Here is a 24,548-nt window from a genome sequence, read left to right on the forward strand (position 1 = left end):
TACTGACAAACATTTGGTGAACACCCTGGGGGCTGTGGTGAGACCAAAGGGCAGAGCTCTGAACTGATAATGACTGGCTCCCAGCCGGAAGTGGAGGAATCTTTTGGAGCGTCTGTCCATTTTGATATGGTAGTATGCATCCTGAAGATCTATGGAGCACATCCAATTGTCCTGACCCAAAAAGGGTAAAATGGACTGTAGCATGACCATCCGGAACTTTGTTCTTTGAACAGACCTGTTTAGTCTGCTGAGATCCAGAATGGGTCTCCAGTCCCCTGTCTTTTTTGGTACCAAAAAGAACCTTGAGTAAATTCCGGATCCTTGCTGGTCTGCTGGGACTGGCTGGATGGCTCTTTTTCTTAGCAGTTTTGATATTTCTTGAACTGCTTGATCACTTAGATTGGGTAGAACATGTGGAAGGGATTTGTTGGGAATGTAGGGGGTGCAAAGGAAGGGGATTTTGTAGCCTTCGGATATGATAGACAGTACCCATTTGTCTTGTGTTATACTTTGCCAGGCTTTTGGGTACAGCGATAATCTTCCCCCGACTGCCTCCGAAGGTGGCCAGCCGGGCAGCACCTAAGGGATGCTGGAAGGGCTTTGTCAGAGAAAGATTCTCTGTTGCCCTGATTTTGCGGACCCCCTCTGCCCCGAGGGCGGAGTCTATTGTTGTTCCCTCCTCTGCCCCTGGAGGGGAACTCACCACGTGTGTCAGGCACGGCTCCCTGGGGTTTCCGGAACCACATATTCCCACTCTTCTGACCTTTGGGATACAGTCTAGAAGGAGTGGAAAAACAGACTTCCACAGCAGAGAGAGTCTTGCCTTCCTGCTCACACCTGGTAAGGGTATCCTTCACCTGTGGTCCAAAAAGAGCAGAACCATCAAAGGGGGTGTTGGTGAAAGACGCCCTAAAGGGTTCCGCAAAGTTACATAACCGCATCCAAGCATGCCTCCTCAAGGCCACGCCTGTACCTGCGGCCCTACTCGCACCATCGGCTGCATAAGAGGTGAGCTGCATGGAGGAGTTTACTACCGAATTAAGAGTCGCCAGCTGGGAGGCAACCTTAGCCTGGGCCCCCGCAGCTGATGGATCTTGAAGGGTATCTCCTAGCTCTTTAAGGAGATCCCTTTGAAGGCAGGTAAAGTGGCACAAGTAGTTCAGCGACCTCATGGAGAAGGTCGTTGAGGAAAACATCCGCTTCCCATATCTGTCCATCATCCTAGATTCCTTATTAGGGGGATGGACAGACTAAGAAATTTCAGACAACTCCTTTTTTGTGGCCGCTGCTACCACAATGGCATCAACAGGAACACCCTTTATCAGAAATTGCTTGTCCTGTGGTGCAGTAATAAATTCTGTGGGTCTTCGGTGGGTTGGTTCCACTGTGTCTGGGGCTGACCACGCCTTCCGAGCCACCACCGACATCAGTGAATCGAAAGGCGGAGACACCCAGGAGGTGGAGGGTCGGGAACCAAATGTGTCCAGGAATACCGACTCATCCTCGGAAGGGTTAAGGGTAGTCCAGTTCCCCCTCTGCCTAAGTATCTCAAGGATGTCTGAGAAAGAGACATCTTCAGAGGGGGATCTCGGGGACCCTTCCGAATCCTCTAAGTCGGTATCTGAAGTGACAGACTCAGGGGAGTCAACATGCTTCCTCTTGCATTTCCTCTTTCGAGGGGGCTCCTCTGAATGATCAGGGGAGGTCCCGGAAGAGGAAGATACACCCAATGGGGTGCCCTGGAGCGGTTGTTCCCCACGCTTGGGGTCTGGAGGAGGGGCAGAGGCAGACGCAGGCACCATGGGGGGAGGAGCCGATGAGGCTGATCGTGGGGCTGACTCAGAGGCCAGCACACTACTCATGACCTCAAAGGCGACCCTTCCCGATAGCGAAGAAGGCTTCGGTGAGACCGGAATCCTTCCCGACACCGAGAGAGACGGCTCCGAAGCCAATGTAGGAGCCGAACTCACCTGCGCCGAAGCTCCGAGAGGGAGAATGGGGTCAAACAAGGGTCTAATGCCACTCGCCCCCTCGGAGCAGACGAGGGAGTCCCGGTGCCCAGATCCCTCCAAGGACGGCACCATGGAAGCGATCGGAGCCGACGACGGAACTGAAAGGGTAGGTACCGGTACCGACAGTTCCACGATCCGAACCCCAACAAGCTCTGGCTCTGAACTCAAGGGGTGAGTCGAAGGAGGAACTACTGCAGAGACAGGCGGAGCCGAACCCTGATGAGGGGGGCTGGATAACATTTTAGCCAGGGCCTGCGATTTTAGAAGCCTGCTCACCACTCTCTCCAAATCATGGTCAGATAGTCTAGAAGACAGAGAAGAGTGGGATCGGTGACTTCACTCCGACTGTAACAGAGGCGACCCTGGAGCCGAGTGTATCGACTCTAGGGATGGAGATCTAGAGCATTTTCGGCTCCCTGACGGTTCCGACACCAGAGTCGGGGCTGACTGGGAGACAGGTACTTTGGTTCCAGCCGGAACCGAAGTTGAACCAGACGCCACACCCGACGACGGCTCCGAAGTGGGAGCCGACGGCTTCGTTGGCTTAGAGGGTTTCACTGGCTGGGCCTTAGCCGGTGACCCTTCAGGTTTGAGCAAACCCCTAAGGATTAGCTTATTCCTAAGCTCCTGCAGGACTCTTGGACTAAAGGCGTGGCACATCGAACAAGAGTCCTGCAGGTGTAGGGTGCCCAAACAGTACACACAAGAAGTGTGACCATCTGTCAGTGACGTCTTCTGACAGCATGAGTCACACTTCTTGAATCCAGATACTTTCGTATCTTTAGACATTCCTGTAAAAGGAAATATCAATCACAGAGAAAAAGCAACAGAAGGGAAGTAGGTAACTAGTAAAACACATGCACTCAGCACAAGTTACCACACCCTAACAGCACACACACTCTTATCCAAGAAAAGGTAAATAAACCTACTGATCTACAACAATTTCTAATAAAAAAACTACTATATAAATTCTGAAGAACAAGGATTAGCCTCTAACTAAAACGGCTACCTTGAAGAAAACAGAAGGGGGAGGGGAAAACTCTCTAAAAGAAACGAGTTTCCAAGGGAAGGAGACTAAATTACAAATAGATAACTATAACTACTACAACTATTCTAAACACTAATTACAATATAAATTTTTATATATGCTAACAATAAAATCGAAAAATATGACTTGAGCCAGCAAAAGCAACCTCGCAGCAGAAGCGGCAAATGAGATCTGGGAATCTAGCGACAGGCATCATGGGATATAGGGGGGCCTCGAGCCAGTAAGCAGCTCTCAAGCTTTTGAAGATGTCCGAGTCGGAGCCGAGGATTGGCTCCGAACCCAACCAGCAAGAATGAAGGCGAGATAGACAACTTAACATTGACTGTTCTTTTGACTCTCACTTCAGCCAAGACAGTGTCTGAACTTCAGGCTCTCAAGCCTTTCCCTCCTTTCTTAGTTTTCCATAAAGACAGGGTGTCTCTTCGTACTAATCCTTCTTTTATGCCCAGGTGGTCAATGATTTGTGCATTAATCAATCTACTCATCTTCCTTCCTTTTTTCCTTCTTCGCAGTCTGCCAGTTAGAAGGTTCTTCACACCTTAGATATATATGCATGTTATTTGCCAATCTGAGCAGATTTTTATTTCCTTTCATCCCAGAACTTTGGGTATGGCTGTTTCTAAGCAAACCATCTCCTCCTGGATTTCTAATGCCATTTCTTTTTGTTACTCTTTTCAAGGAAAATGTCTTCCCTTGTTGGTAAAGGTGGATTCTACTAGGAGAGTTGCCTCTTCTGGTACTTTTTTCAAGGGTCTGGATACCAGTTCCTTTTCTGAGGCTGCTACGTGGTCCTCTGTCCATACATTCACAAAGCATTACATATCAAATATTATTTCCAGAGCCAAGGCAGGCTTTGCCAGGGCTATCCTGCGTGAGTTTATAGAAGGTTCTTCCTCCCACGCCTCCTCTTCAGCTCCTGTACTCTCCCTTAGGTAAAGGAGATGAAAGAACAGTACAGTTGTGTGCAGTGTTTGCTCCCTCCCTCCTGCCCCCTCTATTCTTGCTCTTGCACTGTCCTTTTCTTGCCCTCCTGGTCGAGGGGCTCGTCGTCTTCTTCTTTTGTCCCCTTCTGGGTACACATATTTTCCTTGTCCCTATGGGCATTCAGTTCCTCCTGCAACATTTTCAGTTCTTAGCGTGTGTTCATACATCACCTTAATGTCCTATGCCTTGCATGGGGATCATATGTGTGACATATGATGCCTATAAGAAATGAAGGCTTTAGAGCCAGACATTGTGCTACCCTTGGGAGGAGATCCCTTAGGTGAAGAATATTGCAACAGTGAAGAAAAGAACATCTACTGTTATGGTAAGATTGGTTTACTGTGGTTTGTGCGAACGACATTCTGTTGGAAGCACTGCTGCCGAAAATCAGAATGTTAAGCACAAAACATAAATGGATAGGATAGTCGAACACACTAATGCGACTGCAGTAGTGCATTCGCATAAGTGTATTCGACTATCTGCACAGAGATCGCGGTACAGTGGGGACAAGAAATTCATCCATATCCCCACTGTAGTGCGATCTTGGAGTTAGAATATATTAGTAGAGGGTGTGTGGGGGGTGCAGAGGGGCTTGCCCCCTGCAAAAACGTGATATGTCATATAGGAGTCTGAGTTACATCAGCTCCTATACGTCTATTACGTGATGGTTTTGGCCACAATGTCAACTCAAATGTGTCGATCATTTGGGTCGACATTGTGGCTGGTCGGAATATTTGTGTTCGGGTTTACTTTTCGTTGTTTCGAACAGCAAATGTTTTGCCGTTCGAACAAACAATAGTAAACTGGTAAGATTTTATATAACTGTAATACAACTGTCTGGATTAGAGTTCACTAGAGTCTAACTTCGGTTTGTCTAGTAAACAAAGCAAGAAAGCATTGGATGGAAACTACACAGACACTTAACATATCACATATGCACACTGATGAGTCAGTTAAAAACAATTTGTCCCTCAAAGCTTCAGATGCACTGTAAAGGAAATGACAAGATGTATGGCTATGAGTTTTACAGGGACAGGTCTGGCTGAAAAGCTCTTTGCCTTACAAGTCAAACAAGATGACTCTACAGTCTACTAGCAGGGCGCTGAAAAGAGGGATTCCAGAAACAATAGGTATTTATAAAGGGTAGGGAAAGCATACCTACAGCAAAATCCAGAATCACTACTGCTCTAAAGGGAATTGGACTACAGACAGATACCATCTTAGAAAAGCAACAGGGAGTGATCCCCTGTATTGAATTCTCCTCAACCGCTTTAAATGTCAGCATTATGATAGAGAGACTGGTGAAGCCAAGCAACACAAAGATGCTCACAGAAAGGACTGTGCCTGGCACGAAGGAACTACCAGCATTCCTGAAATCATACATAAGCACTTAGGGTATGGACCTACTGTCAACACTGGCCTATCCTTTCAGATTATACCACCTGACAAAAGATCATTACGTGCTGTTGGGGTTTCTATGCTTTCTAGTTCCTGCTTAATGGATCATTATCTTCAGCACCTCCAGACACCTCTACAATTAAAAGAAATTCTGGTATGTGAGGCAATACTTGGTCATTCATGCTTTTAGATGCCAACTTGCATTTATATCTTTCAGGTTACTGATAAAGACCCTGGCTTGAAATATTAATTAAAAAATTAAATTTAATTTTTCTTTTTCAATTTACAGTCTCTAAAACTCCATCTTCCTCCCACAGCTGAAGACAATGACATACTTGTCCTACAAATGAAATGGTCAAATGATAAATGCAAATTAATAAAAATGTGTGTGCTTGGAAAATTAAATTAAAAGGCATAATGCCCATATGGCTATTTAAAAAAAAATGAAATATAATCTATTCACACAACCTGTATACTACCAACCCAGGACTTTATTATCTGCAGTCTCAGGTGTCATCTGCAGACTTTCCTTCTCCTTAGTAAAATTAACCACATGTTCAGTTTGGAACTTTCAGATACCAGCAGCTCCATCAGTTTTCATTAAATCCTAAAACTCTGTACACTGATTTATTAGCATTACCTGTACTCTGACAGAGATAAAAGACACTGCCTTCCATACATGCTCTGCCACATGACTCCTCCTACTTAGTTTATGCCACACCACCATTGGCCAGGCCAAGTACTAGTCACTTCTCATCTTAAATATGTATCATTATGTAGGTATAACACAAATGAATAATATGTCAAAACTAGACAGAACACGATTGTTTAAAATAATCAACAGCAAACTGACTGCTCCACTATTACATATTAACTCTTGTTTAAAGGCATCCCATATCTCTACGGTACATGTCACTTAACCAGAACAATAACATAGGCTAATAACCTGAAAGAAATTGTGGAAAAAATATAAGGGACTTGCACACACAGTTGTTACTAAAATAACTGAAAAATGCTAACACCTTCATCACTTCATGAGGAAAAACTCCACTACAAAAGGTCAAGGGCTAAGGGGTTGTGAGATTTAGCTACCAGCCCTATATTTTAATTACCAAAGAATGCAGTAACTGGATCACTACACTGTGTACATCGAAGAATATACTGACCTTGTCATAGCCTTCTAGGTCACGGATGGATTTCATTTCAAACAGATTCCCTTCAACTGCAAGTAGTGACACCTGAGACTCACTCAAAATGCACACTGGTATCTTGGAGAGCTCAAGACAGTTTTCTTCCAGCCGCAGAACCTTCAGTCGTGGGCACTGTGCAATCTTTGTAGAGATCTGTGAAATCTGAAAGCAGGAAAAGAAAATGCTGTTAACAGACAATACATCCTTTTACTCATCAGTCTTTATTGAGGGACTGCATACCTGCAACCCCCTCAGCCACTGGATTTCTAAGTCTTCCAGAAATTTTGTCTCCAACTTGCTAACCAAGGAACAACACTAACCTGTCCAGCTTTTTGCCCTGGTTTAATATCAGCTGACAGAACTGCAGTTGACTGAAAGTCAAATGATTGTTTGTCAAATTGTTTCAACCATTCAATTTCAATCAACTGGAGTTCTATAATTTGATTGTAAACCTTCTGCCCTTGCTTAGACTCGCTCAGATGTGTGTGTGTGTTAACAGCATGAAATGATGCCTGCCCTCCTGTGTGTATACATTAAGACACATTTAAAAATGCACCCCAAAAACTATGGAAGGTTTAGTAACAATATTAAAAAGGGGGGTGGGGTGGGGGTGGAGTACCAGCATCTTAAAAAAAAAAAAGCGGTGGTGGCTGCATTACCCAAAAAGGGTAAAACTCCAGCTTCACAGAGACCTATTTCAATTTTAAACCATGGATTATAAAGTGTTTTAAGTCTGCCAAAATTAATAAATATGTATCGATGTGGTTTTGTGGAGGGGAGGCAAACATTTGCCAACATTAACAGAACACTGATGTTCAAAAGGAAAGCTGAAAGAAAGAAAATGATGCTTTTACTAGTGGGTCTTGATGCAGAGAAAAGATTTGATAACTTCAGATGGGATTTATGAATAGGGGAATTGTAGCATTTGCCTTCCCTGACAGAACAGGTTTAAATTAGGATGATTTAAAAAGGCTTTGACACAAGAATTAAGGTGAGAGGGTTCCTCTCAGACAAGATATGTTTGAACAGCGAAACAGGGTAGGGATGTTGCTCTTTCTTATCGAAAAAAATGAAGTATTTAGGAGTATGGATTAAAAAGGATTCTATTATGGCAGCAAAAGATATGTGGGAAGAGACTAAACAAAAAGTAAAACCGAGAAACTGGAAGCTCTTGATTACAGATCATAAAATACAAGTAGTGAAAATGTTTTTAGAACGTTTCATTTTACATACAGCTCAGACATATTTCTTGAAGTAATAAAGAATTAAAGTAATTTATCTGGGAGGGTAAGAGTTAAGTGGGATAAGCTGATCCTCCCAAGAGAACAAGGTGGTTTAGGACTACCAGATTTGAAGGGATACTTTAGAATTACACAATTAAGGCTCATATGCACAGCAGAAGGTTATAATTCAAAGTGGAAAGGGATGATGATGAAGCGGGGGTAATTCAATAAATGACAGAGTGGGATTTTGGATGCAGATCCTTAAAGAGAATAATAACTACCATACAGAATATTATATTCATAGAGCTGCAAAAATTATTCTAAGAACTAGCACATTACGGGGATGAAAAAGCAAATTTTGCCAAAAGGGATAAATGCAAGTTGGGGTACAGAAAATAGGCAATACTAGGCTGGGATTTACTGGAGAAAACTGGTAAAGAAACCAAAGTATTGGGAGGAAATAATTAGAGAGGGAAAGGAAACAGAGTGGGGTGAGGCCAAGAAGAAGTCTGGACTGCAAGTTAGAAACGGACTTCCCTATCAGTGATTGATAAGGGTTTAGGCAAAGACAAAGGTATAGGAGAGTCCTGTTCTGGTACAGTTTTTATTTGAATCTAGAACAGAAGCTGCTGTTAAAAGGGGTATATTTAGTAGGGCACATAAAACTTTTCATTATAACTATAAGAATCAATCAGTGAAGGTTAGAAAAGGAAGAGACACTGGAAAAGCCAATTTACAAGGGAGCAATGGGAGGATGTATGTATGGCTCTCCCAAGTATGCAACAAAAAGTCTATAATGTTTAGAATTTTTGCTTGGAAGTGTTTGAAGAGGTATTTTAATATAGCAAGCAGACTTCAAAAAAAATTTCCTCAGGTATATAGCAAATGTTGGAGGTGTGATGGGGAAGAAAGAGATATATGGGAACATGTTCTTTGGGAGTTTTATGAGTTGGCAGATTTTAAAAATTCCCTACAGAGTACTCTGTCAGAAATAATGGTGGAGCAAATGGCTGTAACTAAGAAAATGATTCTTTAGAACTAGGACATGGGATCTGAATTGCCTAGGCATACTAAGGTCTTATTTAGTTGAATTCTGTTAGCTGCCAAAAAAAACAATTACTAGAAAATGGAAATCAAAATCTAAACCAACTGTATTTGAAGTATTGATATTGTAAAAGATATAAAATAAAAGATCTGGAAGATGGATCTGTAAAAAAGGGAAGGAACAGATTACATAGAGATAAATACAATTTTTGGAAACAATACAAGCAGAATAATATTCAGGAGGAGGAGTGAGGTTCATGGGAAGGCAGTAATTGAGTAATTACTGTAATGTTGGACTAAAGCAGTTATAAAGAAAGAAAACATGTAATGTATGTAAATGGAAATATGTTAATAATGTAGTTTTCTGTTAATGTATGGGTGTCTATGACTTTTAACACCCTTATTAAATAGGTTCATATATTAGTACTAGGCTAACTGCCCTTATGGGCCATTTTAAGCCTGGCCATTTACACCACATGAGAATCAAACCCTGCACCTTGTGTTTGCAAGGCAAACACCTTAACCATTACAACATATGTTTCTATAAAAGAAAACACACAATATTAACATGTTTCTGGTTACATACATTATACATGTTGTTTATAACTATCATCAGTCCAGCATTACAAAAATTGCTCAATTCCTGCCATCCCTTAAACCTTACTCCTCCTTCTCCAGATCATTATTCTGTATGTATTATTTCCACAGTTTCCATTTATTTCTATGTAATTTCCTTTGTCCCTTTTCTAAAGTACCCACTTCCAGTTATTTTATATATGTTGCAACACTCAGTACTTCAAATACAGTTGGTTTAAACTTTATTTCCAATTTGATAGTAATTGTTTTTTGGCAGTTACCTGAATTAAACTTAATGAGGCCTTACTATGTTTAGCCAGTTCAGATCCTGTGACCCAGCTCAGAAGAATCATTTCCTTAGTTACATCCATCTGCTTATCAAATCTCTCTTCCCAATCATTTTTAACCTCCACTGATTTACTCCTATATAATACTGCGGTGGTGGTGCTGCAGTAGCGTTGTCGCCTCACAGTTAGATGTTGCCCGTTCGATTCTCAGTTAGAGCATCTTCTGTGTAGCGACATGCGTGAATGGGCGTTCCTTCGTTGAAGGTTGTGCGTTAGGCCCAGCAAGCCAGTACGTAAAAATCTGCCAATCATTAGCGGACCGGAGTTCTGCTGTGGCGACCCCTAACCGGGAAAAGCCGAAAGACACAAACAAAATGATTTATTCTTACAGTTGTCATGCAATATTTTATATGCTCTCTTCCAATTACCCTTTTGTAACAGCAGCTTCTCTTCTAGATTCAACTAAAAACTTTACCAGAGCAGGTCTTTCACTTAGAATTCTCCAATCCCTTTCTCTCTGCCTATACACTGATATCAATCCCTGGTAAAGAAGGCAGTCTTCTAGCCTGCAGTCCATAAGTCTTCTTGGCCTCTTGCCATTCTATTGCCTTTCCCTCTTTAGTTTTTTGCTGCCAATACCTTGGTTCCTTTGCTAGTCTTCTCCAGTACATTCCACCCCTCTCCTGCCTATTCTATGTACCCCTACCTGCAGTCACCTCTATTGGCAAAACCTCCTTTCTGCATTCTCATGCTGGCTTAGTTCTTAAAATAACTTCTGCTACTTTATGAGTATAATTTTTTGTATGGATGTTGTTATTCTCTTTAAGGATCTGCATCCAAACCCTCCATTCTTTCCTTATTTCTTGAAATTCCTGTTTTATCACCTCTTTCCACTATGAATTATAACTTTCTGCTTGTGTTATGTATATCAACCTTAGTTGTGTAACTCTAAAATATCCCTTCAAATCAGGTAATCCTAAACCACCTTGTTCTATTGAAAGGATCAGTTTATTCCACTTGACCTTGCACTCTTCCCCTCCCAGATAAATTCCTTCATCTTTTATTAATTGTTGTACACAGCTTCTCCTCTGGTTGATAAAAAATATGCCTAATCTGTATATAAAAACTAAAGGGAGTAAAATATTTTCACTGCTTGTATCTTAATAACCATATCCATAAGCACAATCTTCCACTTTCTCAATTTTTATATAATCTTTTTAGTCTCTTCCCACATATACTTGGCTGCCATAACAGAAGTCTTTTTAATACATGCTCCTAAACACTTCATCTTATCATGTCCCCATAAATATGAGTATTACTAAACCACTTCATGTGTGGGTACATAATTTATGGGTATAGCTTTTGTTTTATCTTCATTAATTTTAGATCCTGAAAAGACTTGAAACTGTCTCAGAATGTTCAAAAACATTGAGATGACAATCAGGTACAAAATATTGTCTGCAAAAGTCAAGTTTTCTCGATTATCAATTATATCCTCGAATTTCTAAGTACCTTATTTTCTCTGGCAATGGCTCTAGATATAAAACAAATAACAAAGGGGAAACAGGACATCCCTGCCAGGTTTCTCTGTTCAGACACACCTTATCAGACAGGAACTCTTGTGTGTGTTTGTCTGTGTCTTAAGTGATTTAATAAAGATGTTTAAATGTATACTTTTACAACTACAACCCCAGCAACCCAAGATCACGTTACATTCACTTTTACTTGCTTCTATTCAGTCTGTCCTTGCTACATTGTAAACAAAGCTTGAATACCTTACAACTAAGGAAAACATACGTTCTTCTTTTTTTTTTTTTTTTTTTTTTACATATGCAGCAGTCACTGATAAAACTCCACCACCTTCCATTTAAAATACCTAACTGCACACTGTGCACACTTGCTTTATAATATAATATACAATTTGCATCATGACATTTTTATACAAACACTAGTCAGAACAAGTTTACTTACAGTTACTTCAGTGTTTTTCTAAACATTAATGGTATATAATGGGGTAGATGTTTTACATTTCACCCACCAGTTTAAGTCTTTCTCAGATTCCTCCTTTTGTAAAGCCACATTTCTCATATTTAATCCTATATCTAATGGGAGTGGTGATTTACAGTCTCAGATTTATTCACTAAATTTCACAGTGTTGCTGGTCATCTTCCTGATCATCTCAATCTCCCAACACCAGTGTCTGGTTCAAGTCTAAGGTTCTCCTGATTTTTCGAGTCAACTCCTGTTTTTTTTTTTTTCTTCTTCTTTTGGAACAATGGAAAATGTTTCAGTGGCAAATTCTCCCAATGGGCTTTGTTATGGTCAGAAGAATGAGATGTATGGTACCCTTCTGCTTGCTGGCTAATCCTTTGTTGGGTAATGCTACTTCCTCCTTATCCTGCTCTATATCCAAAAGTGCCTTTGATCTTCTAGGAAAAATATTTAAATGTAAGCTGGAAATGGCAGCCTGAGTCTCACACCTGCCCCTCGACATTCTCTGATTATGGGGATAAAGCAGCTTCTCTTTTGCCTCATATATACTCAATTTCCCCAAACATTCTGCTGTCCCCATTTTCAATACTTCTCCCTTCTGCCAAAACTTTAACAGGGGCACCACTTTCTACTGGTATGATTAAATCTTTACTAATATAGACACTGGCTGCTTTCTCTTGGCAAGATTTGGAACATACACACAAAGTGCTCACCAAATTAAATTCTGTTGTGGAAGAGAAGTCCAGTTTTCATCTGTGCTTTCATAAAAAATAATACAGTCTGTACCTCCCAGTTTCTATGGTACAATAGAAAATCTTAGTTTTTTTTCCGATGTGCTCTGTCTTCTACATTCACTATTATTTTGAAACAGCTCATTTTACCCTCCGATTTTTATAGCTTTATTAGTTTATCTAAATAGCTAATGCAAGTTTATTTTTTCCAGCCTTTTATTATTTGACTTTATATATTCATTCTTTGTTTTCACTTATTTAAAACACCTCAGAGTGCATTTGATTTAATTTTCCTTTAAAATACTGGAAGCCATCTCCTGTACCAAAGCTTTTTGCTAAACAGATGCATTATTCTTCCCAGAAAGGTTTTTTTCCCCTCTCCTTTTCTGGTTGATTTTTTCTTACTTTCCTCAAACCTCATCTTTGCTGGCATCCAGTCAGTATAATTACAAGCTAGTAAATGGATTCCACACAGATTGATAACTCACAAAAAAAAAAAAAAAAAAAAAACTGTAAAAGTTTCAATATTCACACTGGGAGAGCTGTAAGCAGCCTTTTGATCCGTGTCTTAAGTCTGTTTTATAAATGTTGAGAACAGACACCACAAACAGTTGCCTGGCAGTAGTTTTACTGGGTAGAGACTCTGGTTGCCTTATCTCTGTTGGGATGGCATGTACTCCACTCAAGCTAAATGATGTGCTACCACTGGGGCTTTTGGGATTTGCTGAAAACATCCAAACAACCAACTCAACAACACCCCACTCTGATACATAAAATATCCAGTAGTCAGTGGCACAGGAGGTAGCACACTCACCTTTGGTTCAGAAAGCTGTGGGTTGCATTCCCATACCAGACGCATGGACTGCTGACACTGCGATGCTGCACTCCTGAGTGTGTTGTCCTTCAGATGAGATGTTAAATAAAGGTCTCATCTGCTTGAGTTGATGGTAGCTCAGGTGTATGTAAAAGATCCCATGGCACCAAATGGAAAGAGTAGGGAAAGTTCCCTGACTCGTGGGCCAAATTTTCCCTAGTAATTTAAATACCACCTCGGGTCACCCCTGGCTAAAGGCCACTAGCTAGTGAGATTAACCTGGTCAACAAAGCATAAATAAATAAATGTTTGTCTCACAATAACAGTACATAAAAATACACAAGCTTTCACTAAAATCAGCTTTTTTTAATGTTTACACCACACTTGTACTAACAATGCTTACACACTTTAAATGTCACCTGTTAAGATTGTAATTATAGTCTTAAAGTCCTGCTGCTCAAAACGTGTTTCAAAGACACTCACTTGTTAATGACATGCTCTTTATCAGCATTTAATTCAATTCAGCTAAACTCTATAGATTCTGGATTTCCTTTTAGAATACCCTTTCTTTCATTTATTCTGACCAGCTTTGTAACTTGAAAGCAACTCGTTGCTGACCTCTGTTTTACACATTTATAAAATACATTATTTTCTATTCATCTCAGATAAATCAAAAAGCAAATCCACGCACTACAAGAATTAAGTTGTCTCGGTGGTATAAATGAAAATCCAAATGAATAAACTCACCATGAGGCAACAAACACAGCTGAATATATCTATAGAGTAGCCAAGTATGAAGAGAGTTTACTGCACAATTTCACAGAACATAAGCGTTTTAGCATTGTCATCAATACTTCATCAGACATTAATTAAAAACAAGAAGACTTTTAAACAACAGCTGAATCAATCAAAAATGATACCTGTTCTAAATGTGATCTGAAATAATTAACATTTCAACCATCGTGTCTTCCAAATGATATTAAAAATCAATATGAAAATGTAAAATACACATATTCAATCAAGTCATATGCACTATTTAAAAACCTTAATACATAAACCATGATGTCTTGACTTAAATTACACTGCCTATTTCAAAAACAATGTAAACCCTTCTGATCCAAAAATTGAATAAAAATGATCAGTAATACAAACAGGATATTTACCATCTCATTTTAAAGCAACTTATCAGATATTACTGACCTAATTTCCAAATACGTAGAAACCATTATTCAAATCACCATAGCAGTAAAATTGTTGGATGTTCCATAAAAGATATAAGAATTCTTACACCATCAGACAATCACGTTTCCAGGCATAAAATAGTAGCTAAAAGTTGCAGCCGCTTGAAATCCAGAGTTGTTCCAGTATTCATCTAATGCAGTCAATACCAAAGTTGACATGAATACTGTCACATAACAACCCAAAAATAGTATATTTAATAATTATAACAGGCTGAAACATGTCTAATCTAAGTACAAATATTATACAACAGCCTATGAATGCATACTAGATGGAACCTTAAAACATTTATCATAAGAAATAATGCAACCAATGATAGGTTGCCACTATATATCTAGCTCTGTGGAATAAATAATGTGTATACGTATATAAAACTAATAAGGTATTTGCTATCACATGAAAAAATAATGAAAAATAAAAGTAACATAAATAATAAACAAACATATATATGTAAATATCTCTAATATATAAATAAACTCAAAACAATTTTGAAGAAATGTTTATGTGCAAGTGGTCTGTCTCTTAAGAATGGTTTCAATGCAAGAAACATTGCATTTGCAGCAACTGTTTTAGAAGTGAAGCACAGAAGTTGAGAAAAAAAATCTAGAGATACCAGCATCATGGTATTACATATCTACAGTCAAATGTCCAGTACTTTCAGCAGAGAAACAACAGGAAGGCAATAAAAAAAACTTTGCTGGATACTAGAAAACAATGTGTGTAGCTCACCACAAAAACTGGATATCTATCATCCAGTATAACAGTTCTGTAATGAGCAGGGCTGCAAAAGGTCCAGTTCCACATTATACCATGCATCTAAATGATGACACCTCTAACCTGCAAACAACACAAACTCTTCTCTAAAAATACTGTGGATACAGACTATTTGACTGAGCGACTATCTAACATTAATCCTCACTGCTTATTTTTCCAGGCAAAGCAGTGTGAAAGAAAATATTCTAATCCTAGCACTGTAAAAAAAAACACTCCCAAGAAATGCTTTCATGTAGAAAATGAGCAATCATAATATAGTGCTAAAAGTAAAAAACTTTTTTAATTACAAGTTACAGCAAAGATGTCTAGAATTATATTAACAGCACATTTTTAATTGTTGGCTTACGCAAAAGTATGATTTTAGAAGTTCCAAGGAAAAGTCAAGATGATTGACAATGTGCATGGAATGGGTCTATATTATACAATGACTGATCAGATGATCGAATGTTGTTATATCAACCCCTAAATCTCAAATATACAAAACAGCGAACAACCAGAACAGTGATTTTTTTTCACAGGGAAATAAACCACTAAAGTGGGGGGCTTACTTAAATATACCAACACCGAGATCGCACTACAGTGGAGGAATGGCAAAACCTGGACGGCCGGCCCACCAATTTCTTTCCCTGGGAAAAAATTTGCTGTTCCGGGCATTCGCTATTTTGCCGGTCCAACATGTAGTGCTCGAACTAACAGCGTTAGATCATCTGATCGTTCGCTGTTCTAAAGTAGAACCCATGGAACAGCCTGAGTTCCATCTCTAATGAAAGAAATCCAGTTCTGGAACAGACTCCAGTCACTGAATGGGCAGCAGCACTAAAAAATACTCAACACTGTATGACAACTTACCTCCCTAGGAAACTGGGGTTGCAACCAATATGTGGGAGATCAATTAGAGTGGACAGACAACTGTACTCACTAGAATAGTCTTGGCTGATATGCAGACACCAAATGCCAGTTATGCACCTAGTCTCAAAGCTGTGGCAATTAAAAATCTAACTGATTCCCAACTAAGAAACCCAGCAAGGACTGCAAATTCCTCATCCTTCTCAGTGACTTGCTGGCACATGCCACCCACCTGACAGACCCAACTTTGCTTTACACATGAAGGTAAACAAAGATATTTGGTAAATGTAGGTCTGTGCTATGGGAGGTGGACTGCATCCAAGGGAGGAAGCTAAAGGAAAAAAATATGAACAGCATGTTAAATATATGAAAAAGAAAAAAATTTAAAAGGAAATGTCTAAATGAAAGAAACAGTGGCAATCCTGACATTCCATTTAACAGATGGTAAGAATTGGGGAACAAAAGAAAAGCTGATGCTATCAGTGAACATGAATAAAGTCTCTTCTTATTGACCTGATTTTGGTTGAGGTTCAGTTCGATGGCCTGTAGCTGGCATATCTCATCTGGCACAGTTTGGATTTTATTTCTGGAAAGGTCCAGGACATCAAGATGTCGTAGGTTGCTTAGCTGAGCAGGATACTCCCGTAGCTGGTTGCCAGACAAGCTCAGAGTCTTCAGTGCCGACAGCTGCCCAACAGCTTGAGGCAGTCGAGTTAAGCGGTTCCCATTAACATGCAAGACCTCTAATTTCTTTAGCTTGCCCAATTCCTCAGGAAGTGAGGCTATAAAGAAAAACAGATTTCATTAGATTTCCTCAAAACAGGTGTTGTGTTAGATGTATGTTCATGTAAAAGCATCACATGTATATGTACATCATTGTGCAAGCAAGCATACAAGACAATCTCCACAGCTACTTTTATATTCTGTACATCGGCAACTGCTTTTCTGGGATATACACCTTGAACAACTCCTGACCTGGTTCTCTTCTAACCTCACCTACTAATCCTGCCCCTATATAAACATACCTGTTTGTTAAAGTGTGTGTGGTGTCAATCTTTCACATCAGTGGCAGTCTGGCTTTCTTATTGGTAATCTTTTCATGTGCCTACCTACAATCTGCGTGTGTTTAATGCTGTCTACCATATTGCTTCACTAACTGGTTGACCAGAATGCAAGTACTGTATTTGGATCCCACCTAATTGTTGTGGTCTTAGGTAATTAACAAAATCTGTAGTAAACAGGCAAAAGTACAGTTTTGTACCTACCATAAATGTAGATGTCCGATAGGTATGCATCTGCAGTCATAACATATGGGTTGTCCTGCCTCAGGCAGCCCTTCGGTCGGTCAGATTCCAAAGCCTGGGTCTGGCCTCGGCTGATGTAGCACCTTCCCCGACATCAGAGCGTCTGGGGTATAAAAGCATCAGCCGACGCCATTTTCCTCAGTTTTTCTTGCCCCAGATGCCAGGTACCCTCTAGGAAGGCTAAATTTGGATAAATGCAATAGAATTCCAAACATTTGCAAAATTATATATATATATATATACATGTATATACAAACAAATACACCATAATAGATTCCCCCAGCTAGCTAAAAGAGGGGTAAACACCCTAGGAATACCACAGAGGGGAAGGAGGGAGGGTAAACCTGACTGCAGATGCATACCTATCGGACATCTACATTTATGGCAGGTACAAAACTGTACTATGTCCTTCAAGGATGCATCTGCAGTCATAACATATGGGTAGAATACCATAGCCAATCTGGGGGAGGAGGTACTAAGAAAAAGATGGTGTAGTTAAGATCCCCTGCAGGACTGCAGTAGCAAAGCCTGCTCTGGATCTGGAGTATAAAGGTAGATTGTAATGTTTGGTAAATGTATGCACGGAGCTCCAAGTAGCAGCTTCTAAAATGTCCTTGGTAGCCACCCCTCGTAGGAAGGCTGTAGTGGTGGCCGTGGCCCTTGTGGAATGAGGCCTGATGTTTGCAGGAACTGACTTTCCATGAAAGGAGTAACAAAATCGAATGCAATTTCCTATCCATTTTGAAATTGTCTGTTTGGAAATTGCTTTTTCTTGCACCCCAGCAGCATGTGCTACAAATAGTTGGTCAGTTTTTCTGCTACTTTTAGTTCTGTCCAAGTAGTAGCGTAGTTGTCTGTGTATATCCAGGGTGTGCAGAAGTTTTTCCCCCCTATTCTGTGGGTTTGGGAAGAACGTAGGCAAGTGAATAGCTTGGTTCAAGGATACCCTAGATACCACCTTTGGCATAAAAGTAGGATTAGTTCTTAGTGTAACTCTGTCCTGATGGAAGATAAGAAATGGCTGTACTGCCATTAATGCTTGTAACTCAGATACTCTTCTTGCTGAAGTTATTGCCAGAAGGAATGCAGTTTTCCAAGACAGAAACTGAAGATCCGCTGTTGCTGCTGGTTCAAAGGGAGGAAGTGTTAGTTTCTCCAAGACAAAGTTGAGACCCCAAGCAGGTAAAGGGGGTTTTCTTGGAGGTTTGATATTTTTGATCCCTCTCAGAAATTGCTTGAGGAGAGGGTGTGAGAAGATAGGTGGATCCACATTGTATTCTGCTGAAATTGCTGAGGCATGAATCTTAATGGAAGAATAGGAAAGGCCATTGTGGAACAGTTCTGCTAAGTATTCCAGAATATGTGTCATGCTTGCCACTGTCACATCTAAGCCTTTTGATGTGTTTCAAATGAAAAATCTTTTCCATTTAGCTGAGTATGTCTTCCTTGTGGAAGGCATGAGCTTCCATGATAATGTCCTTCACTTTCTGTGATAAAACATTTTGTTTTGGATTTAAGGGATTTTCCAGGCAGTTAGCTGCAATGTTTTTAAGTTGGGATGCATGATCTTGAAATTGTTCTGGCCAGAAGAAGAGGCCATAGGGGAGAGGCCATGGTTTTGCCTGTGACATGCTCCTCAATAGTGGATACCAGTGTTGCCTTGGCCAGTCTGGAGCTATCAGAATCACTCTTGGCTGTTCCTCCCTGATCTTCAGTAGAACCTTGTACATTAAAGGGAGAGGTGGGAAGGCATATACTTTTAGAGCTTTCCAGCTGAAAGAGAGAGAGTCCACCCTCCATGCTTGTGGGTGGTATGTCCTTGAGCAGAATGTCCTCAGTTGATGGTTGAGGGGGGAGGCGAACAGATCTATCTCCGGCATTCCCCATGCCTTTGTTATGAGTTGGAAGATGTCTGGGTGTAGCATCCATTCATGTGCATCCATGGTAGTTCTGCTTAAGCTGTCTGCCAGTGCATTTTCCTTTCCTGGCACGAACTGGGACTGCAGTTGGATAGTGAGTTTCAGGCATAGCTCCCATAGATTCATAGCCAGCCGGCATAGAGGGTAGGAGTGTGTGCCTCCCTGCTTGTTTATGTACCACATGACCGTGGTGTTGTCTGTCCTTATTAACAGGTGGCCTTGATGGAGGAAGGGTTTGAAAGCCTCGATTGCATGCATCACTGCCAGCATTTCCTTTTGGTTTATGTGCATGTGTAGCTGTCCTTGAGACCATAAGCCTTGGATACAGTTGCCCTCCATGTGTGCTCCCCATCCTCGGTCTGAAGCATCTGTAGTGATGGTTTGTTTTGTTTTTGGCTTGTTGAAAGGCAACCCTCTGTTGGACTGGCAGGCCTGAGCCCACCACAGGAATTCCTTTTGAAGGCAAGGAATGATTGGTATCAAGGTTTCCAAACTGTGACTGTGTTGAGACCATACACTCCTTAGGTACCATTGTAATTTTCTCATATGCAGCCTGGCCTGTGGTATCAGAATTATGCAGGATGCCATGTAACCCAGGGCCTGCAGGATTTTCCTTGCAGTAAGCTGAGCTTGTCTTGTCAGATTCATGAAGTATACCGGAAGTTGTTTTTGTTTTTCTTCTGTGAGAAAGGCCATTTGGGTGGTTGTGTCTAGATCAGCACCCAGAAAGGTTATCCTTTGGGATGGAACCAGTCTTGATTTTTGGATGTTGATTGTGTATCCCAATGCCTGTAGTAGGTGGATGGCATAGGCCAAGTCTTTTATCAAATTTACCTTGTTGTCCGCTTGTATAAGGCAGTCGTCCAGATAAGGGTAGATTTGAATCCCCTGAAGTCTGCAGTGTGCAATTACTGATGCCAGGCATTTTGTGAATACTCTGGGCGCAGTAGATAAGCCAAAGGGCAATGCTGAGAATTGATAATGCTCTGATCCTGCAAGAAATCTGAGGGGTCTTCTGCAGTTTGGTCGAATAGGGACGTGCAGGTATGCCTCCTTGAGATCTAGAGTCACCAGCCAAGACTCCTTGCCCAACATGGGAAGAAGTTGCTGTAGGGTCAGCATCTTGAATTTTGGCACAAAGAGGTAAGTATTCAGTGCGGACAGGTCGAGAATAGGCCTCCATTGATTTTCTTTTCTTGGTACAACGAATAGTCTGGAGTAAAATCCTTGGCCTTGCTCTGAAAGTGGTACCTTTTCTATAGCTTTCATTTGAAGCAAGTTGTTGATCTGCTTTAAAGCCTCTGCCCTCTGATTTGGTGGTAGGTTTGGCATTCCATTTCTTTTTGGCAAAGTGTGGAAGTGGAACCTGTATCCTTTGTCTATTATTTCCAGTGTCCATGTGTCCCTTGTAATATAATTCCAATTTTCCGAGAATAAAGCAAGCTTTCCGTCCAAGGGTGCTTCCAGTTGAGCCCTGGTGGGCGGAATCAGAGTAAAGTCATTGAGCCTGTCCTGGTGTAGTAGCTGTTGTTGCTGCTGTTGCACTACCTCTCTGGTTGGCTGGCTGCCACTGGCGGCCTCTGTAAGAGCCCCTAGACTGGCCTCTGCCTCTGGGGCGTCTGTTCCTGCCTCTCTCGGCTCTGTCCGAGTCTGGAAAGGACCAATTTTTAGTAGGCCAGTTTCTGCTGAATCTCGGTGGTTGTACTTGTAGGAAATCCTTAACTGTTTGCACAGATTTTGCCTTTTCTTCATACTTTTTTAAGACCTCCTGAGCAGAGGAGCCAAATAAATTTTGTTTCTCCATTGGAGCATCCAGGAGTTTAGCTTTAACATGGTCTGGCAAAGATTGTTCCTTCAGCCAGGCATGCCTACGAATAACTGCCCCAGTCATAGCTGACCTAAATGAAGCCTCCAATGCATCATAACCACATTTTAAGAAATGATTACTAACCTGCTGTGAGTTGTGTACCAAATCCTGAAGGGATTTACGGTCAAGGAGCTCAGGAGAAGAAAGCTTCTTGTTCAGTTCATCTAACAAATACTCTTGGTACTGTATCATATGAAATTGACAATTTAGTGCCCTGACGGAAAGAGTTGCAGAAGTATATACCTTCTTTCCCCATCTCTCTAAAGCTCTAGACTCTCTTTCAGAAGGTAGAGGATTTTTGGCAGTGGCAGCCGCAACCCCTTTAGGGCCCAGAGTAATAGTTTCTGAGTCTGCAGAATGGGCTTTATACAGATGAAAATGAGAATCCAGGACCCTGTAGTATCTATCAGGTTTGGCAGGGGCTGGGGGAGAGTATCAGGGGCTGTACTGACATCATTGTACACATCATCAATTACATTCAAAACAGGAGGTATAGCTAAGGGCCTATGCTGAGGCAAATGTAAAAAGGTCCTTAATCCTTTTCTAGAATCAGAGAAAACCTGACCTTGCCATTGAAAATGCTCTCTCATGGAGTGTAAAGTCTCACCAAAGGAAAACTCTTCAGGAGGGGAGGCCGAAGGGATAGATTCTTCTGCATCAGAATCCTCATAGGGCGAATAAGCCTCCTCCTGGTGGTCTGACAACTCAGAACCATCCGAGGACTCATCTGAAGAGTGTGGGTCAGAAGGCTCAGTCCTGGGCCTTTTGTCTGGTGGAGGGTGAGAGGCCCTGTCCGGGTGAGGTTGTGAGCCTCTACTTAAAGAAATAAGGTCCTCTGCAAGGCTGAGGATCTGAGAACTAGAGGAAGGCCTCTGGGATGTAGTCTTGGGAGGCAAAGCTTTAGAAAGTTTAGCAGCTTTAGCCCTAGAAAAGGCCTTAATGGACATGGAAGCAGGGGGCCTAGCTGCCCCACGTGCAGGAGTAGATATGTCCAAAGGTATGGTGTCGGACATATCCTGGGCACTGGTTTCGGTAGGTAGCTCGGTAGCGGACTCAGCCGGGGCCTCCCGGGCCGCGGTGGTCGGTTGAGTGGATTCGGATGAAGGAATCTCCGAGGACTCGGTTTCAGCCGAAACCGAGACACTCGCGGTAGGCCTTACCGTGGTTTCAGCCGAAACCGCAAGCCGCGAGTGTCGGTCCTTGTCCTTTCGTTTTTTCACCAAATGTGATGTCGGAGTCTCCGACGGCATTTTATATGCAAAACTAGCCCCAAAAAAGTCCTCTGCAAACTCCGACCGACGTCTAAGAGTTCGTCGGTTGAAGGAAGCACAGGCTGAACAGGACGATACGTCATGGTCTGGGCCTAAGCAAGGAAGGCAGTAGGAATGGAAATCCTTATGGGGTATTTGTTTCCCACAAGTTAAACAATTATTTACTTTATCTGACATCGGCTGAGGCAAGAAAGAGTCCCCAACGGGGTACTTAGCTTTTTCGAAGTTTTCGGTAGCTGAAATCACTGGATCTGACCGACCGGCACTTGCGAACAGCTTCTGCTTTGGGCACCGCGTGGCAAGAAAGACTGAGGAAAATGGCGTCGGCTGATGCTTTTATACCCCAGATGCTCTGACGTCGGGGAAGGTGCGACATCAGCCAAGGCCAGACCTAGACTTTGGAATCCGGCCGACCGAAGGGCTGCCTGAGGCAGGACAACCCATATGTTATGACTGCAGATGCATCCTTGAAGGACATCACTGCAGTATGCTGGGTGCAGTAAAATTATTCTGAGGTCCTTACTGACTCTTAAGCCTACTTTTCTAGGAAAGCAGTTAACAAACAGGAATCTAAGATGTCAAAGACTAATCAAAGTACAGCTTTCCTGCTTCTACCATGCCTTGTTATTCTGATGGAAACCATGCTTGCCAACTATTTCCACCAGAATACAAACACCCTTAGAACAACTTACCAGTAAAAGATGCAGTGTTACCTTTACAGTTACAAACTTGTCCATTACAACCTACTATATATAAAAGAAAAATAAGTTATGTACCTGCCATAACGTTCCATGTTAGTTGTCTTCATCTCGCCTTCCTTCTTGCTGTTTGGGGTCGGAGCCGATCCTCGGCTCCGACTCAGCCATCTTCAATAGCGTGAGAGCTGTTTACTGGCTCGAGGCTACCCCTTATCCCATGATGCCTAGCGAAAGCTACCCAGATCTCATTTGTAATAGCTAATCCCAGACACAAGTTGAGAAAACCAGTTATCTAAGAACTGGTTGTTCAATATATCTAATTATAGAATAGGTTACGAAAAAAAAACCTGGCCAGGAAAGCAATAAGGAAAAAAATTCTCAGCCAGTGAAAACCAGAACTCCTCTCAGTCCACTAGGACGGGGGAAGGAGGGAGGGACGCAAGAAGGAAGGCGAGATGAAGACAACTAACATGGAATGTTATGGTAGGTACATAACTTCTTTATGTTAAGTTGTCTATCTCGCCTTCGTTCTTGCTGTTTGGGACAGCATCCCTAGCACCTAGCATCCTGGGTAGCTCATTGGAATAGACTCTTCAGAACAGTGGAACCAAAGTCAGCTCTGCTCCAGGAGACCATATCCACCTTGTAATGAGATATAAAGGTATGAGGGTTTGCCCACGTGGCAGCTGCACAAATAGAATCTATGGGCAACCTAGACTGAAAAGCTATGGAGGTGGCTAAAGCCCTGGTAGAATGACCTTTTGGTTTAGCTGGTAACTCTATTTCGTAACTGGTAAATAAGGTAATAGTCTTAGATAACCATCTGGATAAGGTCACCTTGGAAACTGGGAGACCTTGTTTGTTGAAGGCATAAGAGAGAAATAACTGGTCTGACTTCCTTAGTTCTTTAGTTCTATGAAGGTAAAAACACAATTGTCTATGAACATCCAGTTGGTGGAGCTTGTATTCTGCCTTGTTGCTGTGATTGGGAAAGAACACTGGGAGATCTATGGATTGATTTAAATTGTTCTCTGAGCAAACTTTAGGAAGAAAGGATGGATTGGTCCTCAGAGAAACTCAGTCCTTGTGAAACACCAGGTAAGGAGGGCGAACACATAGTGCTTGAAGTTCTGAGACACGCCTAGCTGAAGTAATAGCAACTAGAAAAAGTGTCTTCCAAGACACATGATGATGCCGGTTCAAAAGGAGGCAAAATTAAGGAAGTTAAGACTAAATGAAGATCCCAAGGAGGAGGGGGATCTCTCACTGGAGGTCTAAGAAGAGATGTTCCTTTTAAAAAAGCCTTACAGAGCTTATGAGACATGATGTTA

At 41.6% G+C, this 24,548-nt stretch overlaps 1 protein-coding gene across 4 annotated transcripts in view; it reads right to left on the reverse strand.

Moving 5' to 3' along the window:
- Window positions 1-24,548, reverse strand: part of LRRC57 (leucine rich repeat containing 57) — a 549,540-nt gene that overhangs the window by 169,450 nt on the left and 355,542 nt on the right. For all 4 annotated transcript variants that reach the window (XM_044074082.1, XM_044074079.1, XM_044074080.1 and 1 more), the window contains 2 exons: window positions 16,672-16,940; window positions 6,609-6,794 (listed from right to left, as the gene is read on the reverse strand). In XM_044074082.1, the coding sequence (XP_043930017.1) occupies window positions 6,609-6,794; window positions 16,672-16,940 (455 nt within the window). The remainder of the gene's footprint in view (window positions 1-6,608; window positions 6,795-16,671; window positions 16,941-24,548) is intronic.

Source organism: Protopterus annectens, chromosome 6.part0 (genome assembly GCF_019279795.1).
Source record: "Protopterus annectens isolate FY-2018-M chromosome 6.part0, PAN1.0, whole genome shotgun sequence".
NCBI lineage: Eukaryota > Metazoa > Chordata > Ceratodontiformes > Protopteridae > Protopterus > Protopterus annectens.